The 16,587-nt window shown below is 40.9% G+C and overlaps 1 protein-coding gene across 1 annotated transcript in view; it reads right to left on the bottom strand.

The window, feature by feature from the left end:
* Positions 1-4,935, bottom strand: part of polk (polymerase (DNA directed) kappa) — a 22,736-nt gene extending 17,801 nt beyond the window's left edge. The window contains exons 1-6 of the mRNA XM_063195247.1: positions 4,225-4,935; positions 3,621-3,740; positions 2,828-2,980; positions 2,311-2,442; positions 1,972-2,119; positions 1-174 (exon numbers count right to left, since the gene is read on the bottom strand). The exon at positions 1-174 is cut by the window's left edge and continues 33 nt beyond it. Of these exons, the coding sequence (XP_063051317.1) occupies positions 1-174; positions 1,972-2,119; positions 2,311-2,442; positions 2,828-2,980; positions 3,621-3,740; positions 4,225-4,389 (892 nt within the window). The 5' untranslated portion in view covers positions 4,390-4,935. The remainder of the gene's footprint in view (positions 175-1,971; positions 2,120-2,310; positions 2,443-2,827; positions 2,981-3,620; positions 3,741-4,224) is intronic.
* Positions 4,936-16,587: the final 11,652 nt, after the last annotated feature.

Below are 16,587 nucleotides of genomic sequence, written 5' to 3'. Positions count from 1 at the left end.
TGCGGAAGCGCATCTCTCTCACGGCCTCCTCAGCACAGATCCCAAACACCACTGCAGTGCCACCGGGCTGCTCCGGGGACTTCCCCAGCTCAATAGGACTGTCATCGAACAGGACAGGAGACAACTCGGCCACCTCTGAGGGAGTTGGGGACACCAGCGCCTCATCCTTGCCACCTTAATCAAGAATCAAGAGCTTTTTATTGTCATTGACAAAATAAATTTGACAACGAAAATTGCGTTTGGAGTTCACTGTACACACACGCAGGCACGCTGCGTCACAGAGAAGAATCAGAGGCAGAGACACAATCAGAAAAGCTTTGTAAAGAATAGAGAGTTGGCCTGCACAACTTAAAGTTTAGCAGGGGGCAGGCGTTTGAGGAACACTGCAACAGCGCTACAGTTACAACCCGAAATAAATCTAATTAGTCTAAAGACTAATTAAATGGTTTGGTTTGACTGTAATTGCAGCAGTGTTTGGCTGTTCCATTCTCAGTATGAAGGTATAAATATACCAGTAGGTGGGTGGCTTGTAAAATGTTTCTCTGTTGATGCTCCACCAAGGTGCTAATGAGAGAGACTGGGTTTCATTTACTTAAATCCACACTGCCCAAGCACCTCAGCACAAAAACACACCCTTTTATTGTGTGAAACTGTCATTGCCAAGCTTTAAAACAAGACTTTTCACAGAAACACCAGCCAAATATTTTGGATGCAGACCAAATCACACACATAACAGGTGAAACAAAGATTCTAATTCACATGCCGCCTCTCTTTGCTATTGACACTTTATTCTATTGCCAAAAAAAAACAGGGAAGAGAATTTTTGTTTCTACTTAAAGGGACACTGTGTGAGATTTTTAGTTGTTTATTTCCAGAATTCATGCTGCCCACTCACTAATGTTACCTTTTTCATGAAAGGTTACCACCACCATCAAATTTTAAGTATTCATTATGACTGGAAAAATTACACTTTTCATACATGAAAAGGGGGATCTTCTCCATGGTCCGCCATTTCGAATTTCCAAAAATAGCCATTTTTAGCTGCAAAAATGACTGTACTTGGACCATACTAGAAAATATTTGTTTATTACTTAGTAAACTTTCATGTAAAGAACAAATTTGGCAATAGGCAGCCCAGTTTCAATGAGCAGCATAGTTGCAGTACCTTTTTTGACCATTTCCTGCACAGTGTCCCTTTAAAAGTATGGTGTGTTCTAAATTAAGTTTGAAGCTCTCGATGTGTAATAATGGCAATAATCAAGTTTGCAACAGAAGGTTTACTAATTTCATATTGAGACATAAGACAAGACTTCTAAGGGGTGCTGTGGTACATCATGCTAATGTATCTATCCATACACAGCCTGTATACATGCAGAGTTGACCAAGTTTCGACCGGCTAAGGTAGGTCATTTCCCAACTCTAACCCATCTATATCCCTCACACATTTACTGTAGTATTTCATTAAGATTCCCCTTAACTGATGGACACACCAGCAACTCTTCCCAACAAGACACCATCATCATACAAGACAACATAGTGTATATTTAAAAGGAGGAAAAGAATAAATTGTTTTCTTGGGAGTCCATAACCTCCTTCTTCACCATCCTGTCCACTAGAGGCTCAAAAGGCTATCCACTACCCGTACTAAAAAACAGGGCAGCCGTGGCCTAGTGGTTAGAGAGTTGGTCTTTCAATCTAGGGGTTGCCGGTTCGAATCCCCCCTGACCTCTCCCTACATCTCCATCCATGGCTGAAGTGCCCTTGAGCAAGGCACCTAACCCCACATTGCTCCAGGGACTGTAACCAATACCCTGAAAAATAATAACTGTAAGTCGCTTTGAATAAATGAAAGCGTCAGCTAAGTGTAATGTAAATTATACTTGCAATGTGGGTCAATTAACCGACACAACACAAGTCAACCTTTTGTAACACTGCTATTCTTGTACTACTTAATTCTATGTTGGTCAGGACCTTCAGTCTTGCTGGAGCTGGTGTAGTGGGTCATCCTGCTCTCTGGCCAGCAGAGTCTCTGCTCCAGGTGATCTGTTATGTCCAGGTAAGCCTCATCCAAACTCAAGGGCAGAAAGTTTGGGTCGTAGTCTGCAAACACCTCACGCACCTTTAACGGAAATAGTACCCAAACCGAGAATGGATTTGTTATGTTCCCCATATCTCAACTCACAGATGCAAATATGCAAATACATACATTGCATAAAACAAAAATATTTAGAAGCAAGACTCCACTTCAAATAAACATTTCAAAACAAGGCATAATAAAACAATAACTATTTCTTGATGGTTGTCAGTCACCTGTGCGCTGACAGCTCGATACTTGTCAAAGTTGGTGGGCATGATGACCAGGTGTGGACAGAGCTTCTTGGCGATGAAGCCTGGCATGGCGGCCCGCACCCCAAACCTTCTGGCATGGTAGTTGGAGGTGGACTGCAACACACATGAAGACACAATATACTATAATGTACGTATAGTACCAGTGGCTAACTGGTCTCATAGAACTCAATGTTAACTGCTAGCTTGGAGGTAAAATTTGCACTGCCATACCCAGAGAATGGTTGAATGTATAGGAGAACGGTAAAAACCCATTATTTAACTCAAGGGGAGGTGTAAAATAAGCTTATTTCCAAAAATGGGACAGTTAGTATCACTTTAACCTCTCATCACCATCACCATCACCAGTGTGTGTGTGTGTGTGTGTGAGAGTGCGTGTGTATGTATTTTTTTAGTTCTAATCTTCTATGCAATGTCAGCTATAAAGAAGAATTTGACAAAATAATGTGCACTTGACATGACTTGACTAATGACTGCTCACCAGCATGCTCATGGATCCCACAGCCATGGGCTTGTCCTTCAGCTCCGGACAGTCCCTCATCTCCACCGCCGCGTAGAAGGCATCCATGTCCACATGGACGATCACACGGTTGAGGTTGCGTCTTCTCTCTAGCTCAGACCTCATCTTGTCCACCTGTAAGAATGCCACTCCTGTTGGTATCAACTTTAACTTGACTTAGTAAGCTCATAGTGGGGGAGTTCATAATACTGATAGGCTAGTTGATGGGGTACTATGTAGTAGAGGTGTATTAAGTATACAGTATAAAGGAGGAGAAGTACTCATGCAGTACATGATAATTGCATAGTACATCTAATGTAGGACTAATGCTATTCAGAGAAAGAGAGAGAGAGGGAGAGAGATGGAGAGAGAGAGAGAGAGAGAGAGATTCACTCTCTCGCGTGAATCCCGGACAATTGGCGCATTCTTGGCAGCCTCCACAGGTGGTGTTTGAATGTGAGAATGTGCATGTGTGTGTGCGCATTGTATGCACTTCGACTTAACTGTATAGTTGTGATATTCTGCAATATAAATACACTGATGAACACAATTGATGAATTCATTAATTGATTTATTGACTGATTGATTGATTGATTGATATTACACCGATTATTCCACGGTGCCTAATAATTGTATTACCTAATAATTACCTAATGATGGTCTACATCTACTTCTATACAACTTTGCTTTGTAGTGTCCGGTACTTAATGAGGGCACGGTGGCGCATCTCTACTACACCAGACAGTGGTGATGAGGTTATACTGCTGTGAGATACCTGAGCTTGTGCCTTCAACAGATGCTGATCAGTAATCCTTGCTTTTTCCTCCATCATCTTCTCAATGCGCTGGTTCATCTGCCGCTCCTTTTTCAGCTCACTCTCATAGAACTTGGAGCCCTAATCAAAATGGAAATGGGACTATTGTTATTATCAGCACTTGCAACATTTTACACTGCATTTCTATTCCATTGCATTAACCTCCACAGCTTAGTTACAGTATTTCACGGGGTGTTGGTAGAAGTCCTTGGAGCATTGTGAGGTTAGGTGCCTTGCTGAAGGGCCTTTCAGCCATGGAGTGAGTTAGGGAGTGGAAGGGTGGCATTTGACCCTTTAATCAACCCTGATCAACTCTCTGATCCCTAAAACCCATCTTCTCAACCATTATTAGGCGACTGCGGCAGGGATGACACCCTGGCCAACACAAGATACATCTGTGTGTGTTTTGACGCCCCCTGCAGACGACCCAGACACATGGCGGACAGACACACACAGACACAGACACTGAGACCCCATGGGATCATGTAAAAATAAGACATCAAGCAATGCACACGTATTGTCCTTATGCTATTCCATGGAAATACTGTGCGTTTTACTATTTTACCTTCGAAGTTTCAAGGATGATCTTGTTGATTTTCTCCCTGTCAAGTCCCTCCATCCCTGCTTTGTTGTCGTTGAGTCCCATCCTCGACACGAGCCCCTTCTCAGCGGCAGCAGCAGCAGTCGAGGTCGGGGCAAGCCCGGGCACGTCTCTTGCCTGCTCGTCCATGTCTATTTAAAATGCTTCTGTATAGCAGGTAATAATGTCTAATAGAGACAGACAGATTCTGTCTTTACTTCACATATGATATGACCTAGTTGATAATGATGATGGGTCCATGTCCTCTTCATCACCAAATGACAACAATGCCTACATTCCCAGAAGTAGACCTTTGACTGAAAGTGGTCATCCGCTAAATAGCCCCACTCGAGATCTTCATCAGTCGGTATGACGAGGTCTTGAAACACACCATACGCCCATTCGTCGATGATCAAGTGTCTTTGGTTCAAAAAAGAGAAAGTGCGTAACAGCTATAGGCTAACCTGCTAACAGCATAATTTGACATTAGCTTGACATGATGTCCATCTCCACATATGACTCCAATCTTGGCTCGACGGTAGAACTGTACTGGAGAAAGGATGTCTAAAGGCTTCACAGCTGACACATAGAGTTAAGTGGCATAATTTAACTCTAATTTAACGCACTGGGAGCCACTTCACCTCTTCTTCTACATTGAACTACCGCTGCCTGGGTTTTGTTGACATTTCCGCGCCATGTTCAAACTCTCTTTGGACATGTTCAATACGATTGGACTACCGAAGGCGGAAGTAAACTTCAGAAAACCGCCGGCTTTAATAACGTACGTCATTGGCTTTAATGAATGAGCGCACACACCACACAATCTTAATGTTGTATACCGTATCTTCGTATAGTAGGCCAAGAGACTCTCAAATCATTGCAGACAGCAATGGTGTGTTGTTACGCACGCGTGTGTCGCTATGCTGAATGCAGGCAGGATGAACATAGCCTACGATTAATAAAACAGACGTTGCTGCCCCCTATCCGTCTTGTGCCACATTACATTCCCAGCTGACACGAAGTCAACTACAACAGAACGAATTAAAAAGTTTACCTAGGCCTACAGCATTTCTTCGAGCCATTTAACGAATGAGAAAGCCCACTCGGGATGCGATTCAGTGGGCCTCTCAGCAGAAGTTCCTTCCCACATTCATGAATTCTTTGACATTCTCTTTGACATTCTCATCTTCTGAAGGAAGCCTTACAGCAACATGCTTTTTACAGCACGCCTTCAGAGGATAATGCAAAAACACACCAAGGCTAGCTAAACCTAGTCTGTAGTAGGGCCTAGGCCTAAGTGGTGTTGTGGTCAGGACTGAGGTCTGCCTTTTATTTATTTATATATTTGTTTGTTTGTTTGTTTGTTTGTTTGTTTAGGGGATAATGGGGTTGGTTGTAACAAGTTGGTTGTGTCACACACTCGTCATATCTCAGCCTCTAAAGGTCGCTGATCAAAACCGTTAACACAGAAATGTTTATAATTATAATGTCACTAGTGTCACAGGACTACTTTGATAGTGGAGGTAAAAACAGTAGGCCTATAACCTTGAGGTGAGACAACATAATGTGTTTTGGAAAATTAAAATGTGTCTAATTTCCTTCTCACTCAATGCACTATTATGGGCGGACATAATAAGTAAGACCATTCTAAAGTGTAAAGAGTAGGCCTAAGCTACAATTTTGTTACCTACGGCCGTGTCTCAAATGCCGCACTTGTGCACTTCTGGCACTGCATAGGGCGCTCACGCTGAAAATTTCAGTTGAGCCAGTGGGGTCATCCCTATGTTCCCCGGGTCCTATGTTCCCCACTGCTTCAAAGTAGACTGCTGCCACATGGCAAAGTGCAGGTTGCTTTTGCAACTGTGACAGGTTAAGTTTAGGGATAGTTTTGGTCAGGGCACAAATTGAAAACTCAGAAACATTGCATTACGACAGGTTAGGTTTAGGGATGGTTTTGGGAAGGGTACAATTTGAAAACTCAGACACATAATATGCGGGGAAACTTTTTTCAAAAAAGGGTTCTATGTTCCCTGCTGCTTCCAAGTAGACTGCTGTCGCATGCAAAGCACAGGTTGTTGCCCCTCTGACAGGTTAGGTTTAGGGATAGTTTTGATCAGGGCACAATTTGAGAACTTGGAAACATACAATGCAGGGAACATACAGTAGAACCCTTTTTTAGAAAAAGGGTCCTATGTTCCCTGCTCCTACAAAGACAGGGGAACATAGGACCCGGGGAACATAGGACCCAGGGAACATAGGTACGCTCCTGAGCCAGTGCACTGAAAGTGCCCGGATGATCCCCTAACATGGAAAAATGCAGTGCTTGAATGATGGACACTGCACGCACGGCGGCCATGTTGACAATGACACGGAGGAAATGTGGCATTCAGTTCAGTAGAAGAGTTTGGTCAACAGTCTCCTAATTCTGTATGTGATGTTGATGGGACACCAACCTTTTCATGCCAACCAAAGTATTGTATGTGTGATTGTTGTCCTTTGGGGTGAAGGACATGGAAATACAAGCACCAGATGCTGTGCATTGTAAACAGTCAGCCGTCACTTCCAGCGAGGGCGCAGTGCATAGTGCTCACATTTTTGCGTGACACTATGCACTTAAGACCTCAGTGCACTGTGTGCACTGTGCACTGACTGTCAACTAGGGCAATCCATGCTTGCCTGGCTCCTGCCCGACCTGTAGTTCCGCGCAGCTTTGTGAGATCCACTACTAGGTCTGGGAGAATGTAGCAGGATTCCCTCCAGTCAAAAAATAATTGGAGCATTTATTGCTTCAATATCAACAAAAACTAGACTGCCTGTGCAGTCGCCTTCGACTGCTTAAGGTATATCCCCGAAACGCGACGCTTCCAGTCCCTAATCATTCCTACCACTCCCGTCCACCTTTTCATGAACGTTTATGATAAATACAAAATATAAAATAAATATATTTAATATCTATACATTTATCAATGACGTGCATAAGCTTAAAACCAAATGACTATTGTGAAAATGAAGATAAAAATGGGGCAAATGGTAACACTGTTTTAATGGTTCACTATTACAGTGGATATACCACATTAGGTACAGTGTAATAACCAGTGTAACAATATTTAATACCACGTCATACCAGTGTGACACCATGTACCAATTTTGTACTTATATCATGTAGGCTATTTGTGTGTAAGTGGTATTACATGGTATTGCATATTTGTACACTGGTATTACACTAGTATTACATGGTATTACATATTGTTACACTGGTTATTACACTGTACCTGGTATTGCCAATTTTTACACTGGTATTACACTAGTATTACATGGTATTAAATATTGTTACACTGGTTATTACACTGTAGGCCTACCTGATATGGTAGATTCACTGAAATGGTGAACCATTAAATTAAGGAGTTACCGGGCAAATCAATCCACCCAGTCAGAAGTTATGGGCCAAATACAAATTCCACCATTTTGAAAGTGTTGACCTCCAAACTCGAATCAGTTCATGAACCTACCCTGCAGCATTCACACACGAAATCTGGGACAAATCCATCCACCCGGTCAGAAGTAATGGGCCAAACAAAAATTCGGCCATCTTGAAATTGTTGACCTCCAAACTCGAATCAGTTCATGACCCTACCCTAGAACATTCACACACCAAATCTGGGACAAATCCATCCACCCGGTCAGAAGTTATGGACCAAACAAAAATTCGGCCATCTTGAATTCGGCCATCTTGAAAGTGTTAACCTCCAAACTGTAATCAGTTCATCAACCCACCCTAGAGCATTCACATACCAAATCTGGGACAAATCCATCCACCCGGTCAGAAGTTATGGACCAAACAAAAATTCGGCCATCTTGAATTCGGCCATCTTGAAAGTGTCAACCTCCAAACTCTAATCAGTTCATGAACCTGCCCTAGAGCATTCACACACCAAATCTGGGACAAATCCATCCACCCGGTCAGAAGTAATGGGCCAAACAAAAATTCGGCCATCTTGAATTCGGCCATCTTGAAATTGTTGACCTCCAAACTCGAATCAGTTCATGAACCTGCCCTAGAGCATTCACACACCAAATCTGGGACAAATCCAAACATCCGTTCAAAAGTTATCGCGTTAACACGAAAGACCTTACGCGGCGGCGGCGGACGCGGCGGACGCGGCGGCGGCGGTGCACGCAAAACCATTACATCCCCGACGCTCCGCGTTTCGGGGATATAATGATTTATGATGATCTCTAAACTGTCAATATAGTCTACAATACGTCCTGTGACTCCTCAATGTGAGCTGCCATTGAAATTGAAGCAATAAATGTTCCGATTATTACCAGGCTAGGTCCATGTGGGAGCTATAGCCTTCAAAAGAGTTAAACATGTCAGTTGAGGTTGGTTGTCAATATTCCTTAATTTTCTTTTAAAACGGCATACATTTTTTCAGATACATCATTGAAATAAGTAATGTTTTCATTCTTTTTTTAAACTATTGATCCTTAATAGTCAGACGTGTGTGTGTGTGTGTGTGTGTGTGTGTGTGTGTGTGTGTGTGTGTGTGTGTGTGTGTGTGTGTGTGTGTGTGTGTGTCAGGGCTTGACACTGGCACCTGCCAACCGGCCAAATGCTGGTAAAACTTGGCTGTGGCTGGTAACAATTTCAGTGTCACTAGCCAATTTGGCAGGTAGCTTATTCTATGGTATGACATATCAGAATAGCGTATATTCTGCACTTTGCCCCTTGTGAATCAGATCAAGACAAAGCTCAGTTTCTGTTTGTTTGTTGTATTTCCATATTTCCATATTCCATTCTTCTGTGGTTAGATGTACAGCGTCGTGATAAAAAAAACCAAAAACAATTGTAGCTGGATGGCTAGTGACTCGGGAAAACCACTAGCCACAATGGCCAGCAAGCGAAAAAGTTAATGTCAAGCCCTGGTGTGTGTGTGTGTGTGTGTGTGTGTGTGTGTGTGTGTGTGTGTGTGTGTGTGTGTGTGTGTGTGTGTGTGTGTGTGTGTGTGTGTGTGTGTGTGTGTGTGTGTGTGTGTGTGTGTGTGTGTGTGTGTGTGTGTCTGATTCTCAATATTCATTAGGCTACTGAGTGGAAGGGAGAATGCCCTTGCAAAACTTTAATTAATCCTTTTAAAAATATATATACTGTACATATTATTACTTTTTTGCCCCTTTATTATTAGTATTATTATTTTTCTTTACATTATATATCCAGAGCTATAGCACCAAACCTTGTCAACATCACATGTTAGCACCCTGACTTTATAATAGATCTGATAACATATCCTATAGAAGAACACTAGCCCTGTGAAAAGGGAGCTCTGAATCTCTTCATTTTATTTCATTTGATTATGGCCCCTTCTCTTTTTCTTTTCCCTTTTTTCTCTCTTGATGTCCCCCTTCTCTATTTATTTATTTATTTATTTATTTACTTATTCATTCATTCATTCATTCATTCATTCATTCATTCATTTTGTCTATTCTCACACTCTTTCTCCTGGCTCTACAGAGGTTACGCAGGTTGATGGACTGAACAACTTAATTGATGAGTAGAAGCACAGTGGGGATGAATTATGTTATGTTTTATGTTATGTTTGTGTCCCTTGTTTTGGATTGCTCTCGGGGGTAGGGTTGGGGGGAGGGGTTTCATTTCAACAACTACAGATTTGCACATTTTAGGGAAGAATAAATAAGAGTAGCCTATTTAAAAACGGGTTGAAATTCTACCTAAAAAGACAAATGGGAAATAGCCTTTCAATATCACACTGTTCACCGGGCTTACAGGGGCCTGTCCCACCCCTGAGTTTGGAGACTTGAACTCCACTTATCAGGGGTCGGCAGTAAGACCCTTTTCCTCTATATTTTAAAGAGGGACACCTTCGGTAACCATATGGAGGTTACATTAATTGGAAGTCCACTACTGGGGTTCGGGGAAAGGGTTTTGGGTAACGGGTACACATCTTGGTTGAAATCACTTATTTTATTATTATTTTTTATTTATTTATTTATTTATTCTTCTCCTCTTATTTCTCCTCCTTTTGTCTTGTCTTTTACTACTCCCTTTTATGCCTTTGTCAACCAAAAGGAAGAAAAATGGAAGGAAAAATAAAAAAAAAACCAATACCATGATTAGAATACTCTCTTTGAACACTAACGGGTTAAATAATCCCATTAAACGGAAACGTGTATTACAACAGGTAAAACATGAAAAAGCAGGAATTGCCTATCTCCAAGAAACCCATTTAAACAACACGGAACACACTAAGCTGGAGAAATTAGCTAAAGCCCATGTTTTTTACTCCTCACACACCACAGCTAAGAGAGGAGTAGCAATCCTCATTAAAAAGAACCTTGTATTTAATTTGGAAAAGTGTTTCAGAGATAAAGAAGGAAGATATGTAATAGTTATAGGGGAATTAGATCAGCAATGTATAACTTTGGTAAATGTTTATAACCCACCTGGTGCAGGAGACGAAATGTTACAAAAGATACTTAAATTGGTAATGATGGAAGCAAAAGGTGTGCTGTTAATGGGCGGGGACTTAAATTTAATTATGAATAAAATAGATACTCAAAGTACAGGCAAACACAAGGCAGCAAAAGCCACAGCCTTATTGAAAAAAGCTGAAATAGAAATAGGATTACTGGATGTCTGGAGAACCCTGCATCCTCAAGAGAGAGGCTTTACCTTTTACTCAGACGCCCACAAAGTGTTTTCAAGACTAGATTACTATTTTATGTTTAAAGGAGACATTGCAAAAGTGTCTAGATGTGAAATATTACCGATCTGTACAACTGACCATGCCCCAGTAATAATAGAGCTACACTTAAATATAGAAAAAAAATAAAACTTCTTCGAGAATGAACAACTCATTATTAGAAGATCAGGCTTTCAAAGAAAAAATGAATAACAATATCAAATCCTTTTTTGAAATTAACGATAATGGGGAGGTGAGTAATACTATGGGAAGCAGCTTAAGCAACAATAAGAGGGGTGTCATGAGCTCGCTCCTTGGCATCCTTCTTTGAGCTCTTGGCTCTTATCTCTCTCTGTCTCTCTGTCTCTCTGTCTCTCTCTCTCTCTGTCTCTCTCTCTCTCTCTCTCTCTCTCTCTCTCTCTCTCTGACCCCGTCTCTCTGTCTGTCTCTCTCTCTCTCTCTCTCTGACCCGTCTCTCTCTCTCTCTCTCTCTGACCCTGTCTCTCTCTCTCTCTCTCTCTCTCTCTCTCTGACCCCGTCTCTCTGTCTGTCTGTCTCTCTCTCTCTCTCTGACCCCGTCTCTCTGTCTGTCTGTCTGTCTGTCTGTCTCTCTCTCTGTCTGTCTGTCTGTCTCTCTCTCTCTCTCTCTCTCTCTCTCTCTCTCTGTGTCAGTCTGGTCTGTCTCTGTCTGTCGTTTTGTGTGTCTGTCTATCTGGTTGTCTCTGTCTACCTAATTCCCTCTACCTGTTAACTACCTCTGCCACTCTACTCTCTGTTCGGTCTCTGCTCTGTCTGATTGTCCTCACCTGTCTCTACTCATTGTGTCTCGTTAACCTCCCAGCTGTATCCCATCTCCCTCGTGATTCCTCTGTGTATATCTAGTCCTGTCTTTGTGTTTGTCCTTGTCGGATCGTCTGCAAACCTTGCATGTTTCGTGTTTGTATCTGTCCACCTGAACCCCCTGTCTGTAATTCCGACCTTGAACCTGTTCCCGTACCCACACCTGTACCTGCACTTCCTCCTGGACCCGGACCCGAACCCGAACCCGATCTGCTGGACCTCCTGATCTTGACTCGGACCTGTCTACAACTCCTCTGATCTCCTGCCCCGGTAATTTTGACCTGTCTTCCGGTTCCTACTACGATTTCTGCTCTGCCCTTGACTGCACTACTGCTTCGGTTCATCTGTCCTGTTGTGTGTGTGCTTCCCCCAGGATTTCCAGCCACGAGCCCGGACCCTCCACCACCACCTAGAAGAGGTGCCGCTCAACCACTGGGGGACACGCACACACAGGCTCACGGACTTCATTCCCAACTCCCCTTTCCCTGTTCCTCAATAAAACTGTTGAACGTGACTCATTTGGGTCCTCGTCTGTCCTGGTTCATGACAAGGGGAAATCATAGCATACTCATCTTGGAAAAAGAAACAAAATGACAAAAATAGGAAAGAGTTAGAAACTAAGATCAAAGACCTGCAAAAAGAATATGAAAGGCTAAGAACAAAGGAATTAAGTAAACAACTAAATACAGTTAAAAAAGCATTAGAAGAAATAGATATTAAGGAGATAGAAAAAAATTAACACTAAGTAAACAATTTCTTTTTGATAACAGCCCTAAAGCATTGAAAACATTGTCATTTAAATTAAAGAAACAGCAAGAAAAAGCAACGATCGCTATGGTTAAAGACGTAAATGGCACCCTTCACAGGGGGAAATCAGGAATTGTGGCTTGCTTCAGGGAATTTTACCAACATTTATATACCCCAGAAAAACAAGTGAGTGATCTTGAAATCAGGAACTACCTAAAACATTTAGATCTCCCTCTAGTGACCCAGACACAAAACAACTATTTAGTACAACCAATAGTAGAGGAAGAGATAGTAAAGGCGATTAAGAAAAGCAAAACTGGTAAAAGCCCAGGTACTGATGGATTTACCTATGAATTCTTCAAAGCCTTCCAAAATGTATTAATACCAATCTTAAACAGGGTTTTCAATGACATTCTGGAGACTGGGCTGTGGCCAAAAACCTGGGGTACAACCATGATTTCAGTAATCCACAAAGAAGGGAAGGATCCAGCAAACTGCTCCTCATATAGACCAATATCATTATTAAATGTGGATCAAAAGTTATTTACAACAATTATGGCAAACAGACTTACAAACTTACTTCCTGACTTGATCAATCTTGATCAAACAGGATTTGTTAAAGATCGTCTACTAGGAGATAACATCAGAAGGACAATTAATATTATAGACTACACCCAAAGAACAAAAAATCAGATGCTAACACTAATGCTTGATGCTGAGAAGGCTTTTGACCGCTTACTGTGGCCTTTCTTAATTGGTGTATGTGAAAAATTCGGTTTTCATCATAAGTTCTTAAACTTGCTAAACGGGATGTATAACAACTCGACCGCCAGAGTAAGAGTAAATGGAACACTTTCTGAACTTTTCACGATTAAAAGGGGCACAAAACAAGGCGACCCACTATCGCCACAGTTATTCGCCTTATGTATTGAACCTCTCGCAGAAAAAATAAGAAAAAATATGCAGATAAAAGGAGTGGTCATGGAGGACATGGAGCACAAAATAGCACTGTATGCCGATGATGTGATTTTATATATGACAGATGTATGCAACTCATTACCAACATTAATGCAGGAAATAGGACAATATAGCTCCCTATCAGGATACAAACTAAATCTTAGCAAAACGGAAGCAATGGAGGTCGGTAGTAAACTAAGTTGCACATTTAAAAAACAATATGAGTTCAAGTGGGAGCTGACCAAGGTAAAGTACCTGGGAGTGAATATTCCTAACAATCTTGAAAATCTGTACGCCTGTAACTATGGGAAGCTAGAAAACACGATAAAAAATGACTTAAGTAGGTGGAAACTAATACCTTTTACATTATTAGAAAAAATTAGTATAATTAAAATGAATATCCTGTCACGTTTTCTGTTTCTGTTCCAAAATCTCCCACTCCTTGTACCAAACGCTTCCTTCAAACAGTGGGATAACCTACTAAGAAAATTTCTATGGAATGAAAAGAAACCAAGAGTAAAAATTAAAACTTTACAACAGCGCAAGGAAACGGGGGGTGTTGCACTGCCAAATTTTGCTAACTACTTCAACGCTGCACAGATAAAACCTATTCTAATCATGAACAACAAAAAGTGGAACCCAAAATGGAAAATTATGGAAGCCGACCTGGTAGGGCAATGTAATGCGTGGTTTCCAAAAACTAAAACTAAATTGCATAACTTCACTGCAAAACATACAGCAAAAATATGGAAAAGACTAAGTAGAGCAGTAAAGACCGATGATAAAGACTGGATATGCCTGAGAGATATACAACAAGATCCAGAGTTTCTCCCAAATAAAGAGGATAGAGGCTTCAATTTATGGGAAAGTAAAGGTCTCGTGCGATTCTATCAAATGTATGAAGAAAAAGGCTTTGATTCTTTTGAAAACATAGAAAGACGATATCAATTGCCTAGGAGCCACTTTTATAGATACTTGCAAGTAAGAAGTTATGTGAATAAAATATAAAGATTGTAACCTTAGCCGAGATCCACCCCTTCGTAAGAGAAATATTAAAAGTAATTGAAATCGGAAGTATAAAAAATGTAACTGGACAAATTTACAGGATACTCCAACAGAACGAAGGAAAAATAAATCATATAAAAGAGAAGTGGGAAGATGAATTGAAAACGGCAATTTCTGAAAAGGAGTGGGAACAAACCTTCAAAGATATTTATAACCATTCAAAATCCATATACTGGCAGGAATTTGCATGGAAAGTAAACATAAGGTACTTTAGAACACCATCAACAATAAAATACAAACAGTTTACTTCCAGTTGTTGGAGAAACTGTGGGAACAGTAATGCGGATCACACACACATTTTCTTTACATGCGAAAGATTAAAACCCTACTGGGAAAAGGTAATGGGGTCAATAAAGAATTTTTTGAGAACAGATGTCCCAATTCAGCAGCATAACATAATGCTTGGTATACTGCCTGATATAAGTATTGAACATATACATTTCTTTTGGGTTCTTAGAATCACTGCTTTGAAACAAATAACAAGGCACTGGAAGATACCAGACGCACCTAATGTCAAAAAATGGGTAGCCTCAGTTCACGACATGTATGAAATGGAGAAAGTGACTTACAGTATTATTAAAAAGGAAAAGGTTTTCGAGAAAAGATGGGAACTTTACCTGTTAAAGAAACAAGAGGTATTTGGGAAAGATATATGAAAACATGGGGAACGGGGTGGTGAAGTGTGAGGGTGAGTGTGAGGGGGTGAGTGAGAGTGAGAGTGAGAGTGAGAGTGAGAGTGAGAGTGAGAGTGTGGGTGTGTGTTTGTGGGTGGGTGGGGCGGGGGTTCTAGTGTAAAAGAGGTGACAAAGCCAATATAAGAATATGTATGAAAACCAAAGGCAAGGGATTTACTTTGTGTACTTTTTATTTATTTATTGAATCACTCTTCTTCTTTATCTATTTACTTTTTTATTTATTATTTAACTTCCTTTTAGGAACAGAAGTGTGGTAAAGAAGAAGTATTCCTTTGTTTCATTCCTTAGAGTGACGATGACTTAAAGTCGTTGTCATTGTTGTTGTTATGTGATGATTCAAGTTTTCTTTTTGTCTATTCTACTTTTTTTTTATTTTTTATTATTATATCTCTACACACAGGGTGTGATATAAAAAAATGGGAAAAAATGTGTGATATCCGTGAGATGTAACAACAGAAAATGCTAAATGAATACATTGTTTCACACAATAAAGTATTAAAAAAAAAAAGTAATGTTTGAAACGTTTGTATACAAAGTATAGGCTACTATTTATTTTACTATAGGCCTACCGAAAATTAATCACAGACTCCTGTATGGTCCATAGCAAAGCATAAAAGTAAGACAAAAAAATATATTTGAAAACATCACAATTTTAAAATAACAGTCGAGGGAGGTTGAGGTAGACAAAACAGTGCAAATAAACAATAATGCAGAGGATAGCAGCCCACCTTCGTGGCCTGGACACCATTGGATAGAATGCGGAGGATTTTCCATTGCCCCATTTGACCTGCATCTGTCTGGTAAATTGTACCAGTAGTCGTGTAGGCCTACTAGAACCCTGAGAATGACCTTTGGGAGTCCAAGTGAGCCACATTATTAACGTACACTTTACTTTACTGTTTGGCACCGTGTAGCTACATGATCGTCTATTATATGTAATCAAATGCATGCAATTAAAAACTAAATGTTGCCAACAATGTTGTTCTATCACTTAGCCTAGTAGTCATCATGCCCTACAGGGCTATTCAAATGGCAGCCCTGGGGCCAGTTGCGGCCCTTGGACAGCAAGGTTCTGGCCCCCCTCAAGCCCCTTGAAATACAGGATCGTTTTTTTTTGGAATTCAGAGATAAAAGTATGGGTTCCGTTGTCGTGCTGAAACTGGACACAGGACATTAAAATGTAGGAAATTACATCTAAGAAATGCAAACCTTTTCCACTTCAATGAAGTCTCCCATATTTTTTTCATTGACAGAATAGCCAACCATAAAACATACATATAGTTCGGCCCCTTTACTGGGAGGAATTTGAAAAACTGGCCCTTGTTGACATTTAATTGAATACCCCT

Source organism: Engraulis encrasicolus, chromosome 3, assembly GCF_034702125.1.
Source record: "Engraulis encrasicolus isolate BLACKSEA-1 chromosome 3, IST_EnEncr_1.0, whole genome shotgun sequence".
Lineage (NCBI taxonomy): Eukaryota > Metazoa > Chordata > Actinopteri > Clupeiformes > Engraulidae > Engraulis > Engraulis encrasicolus.
Note: the sequence above shows the minus strand (reverse complement) of the source record. Positions and strands in the feature narration are given on the sequence as shown.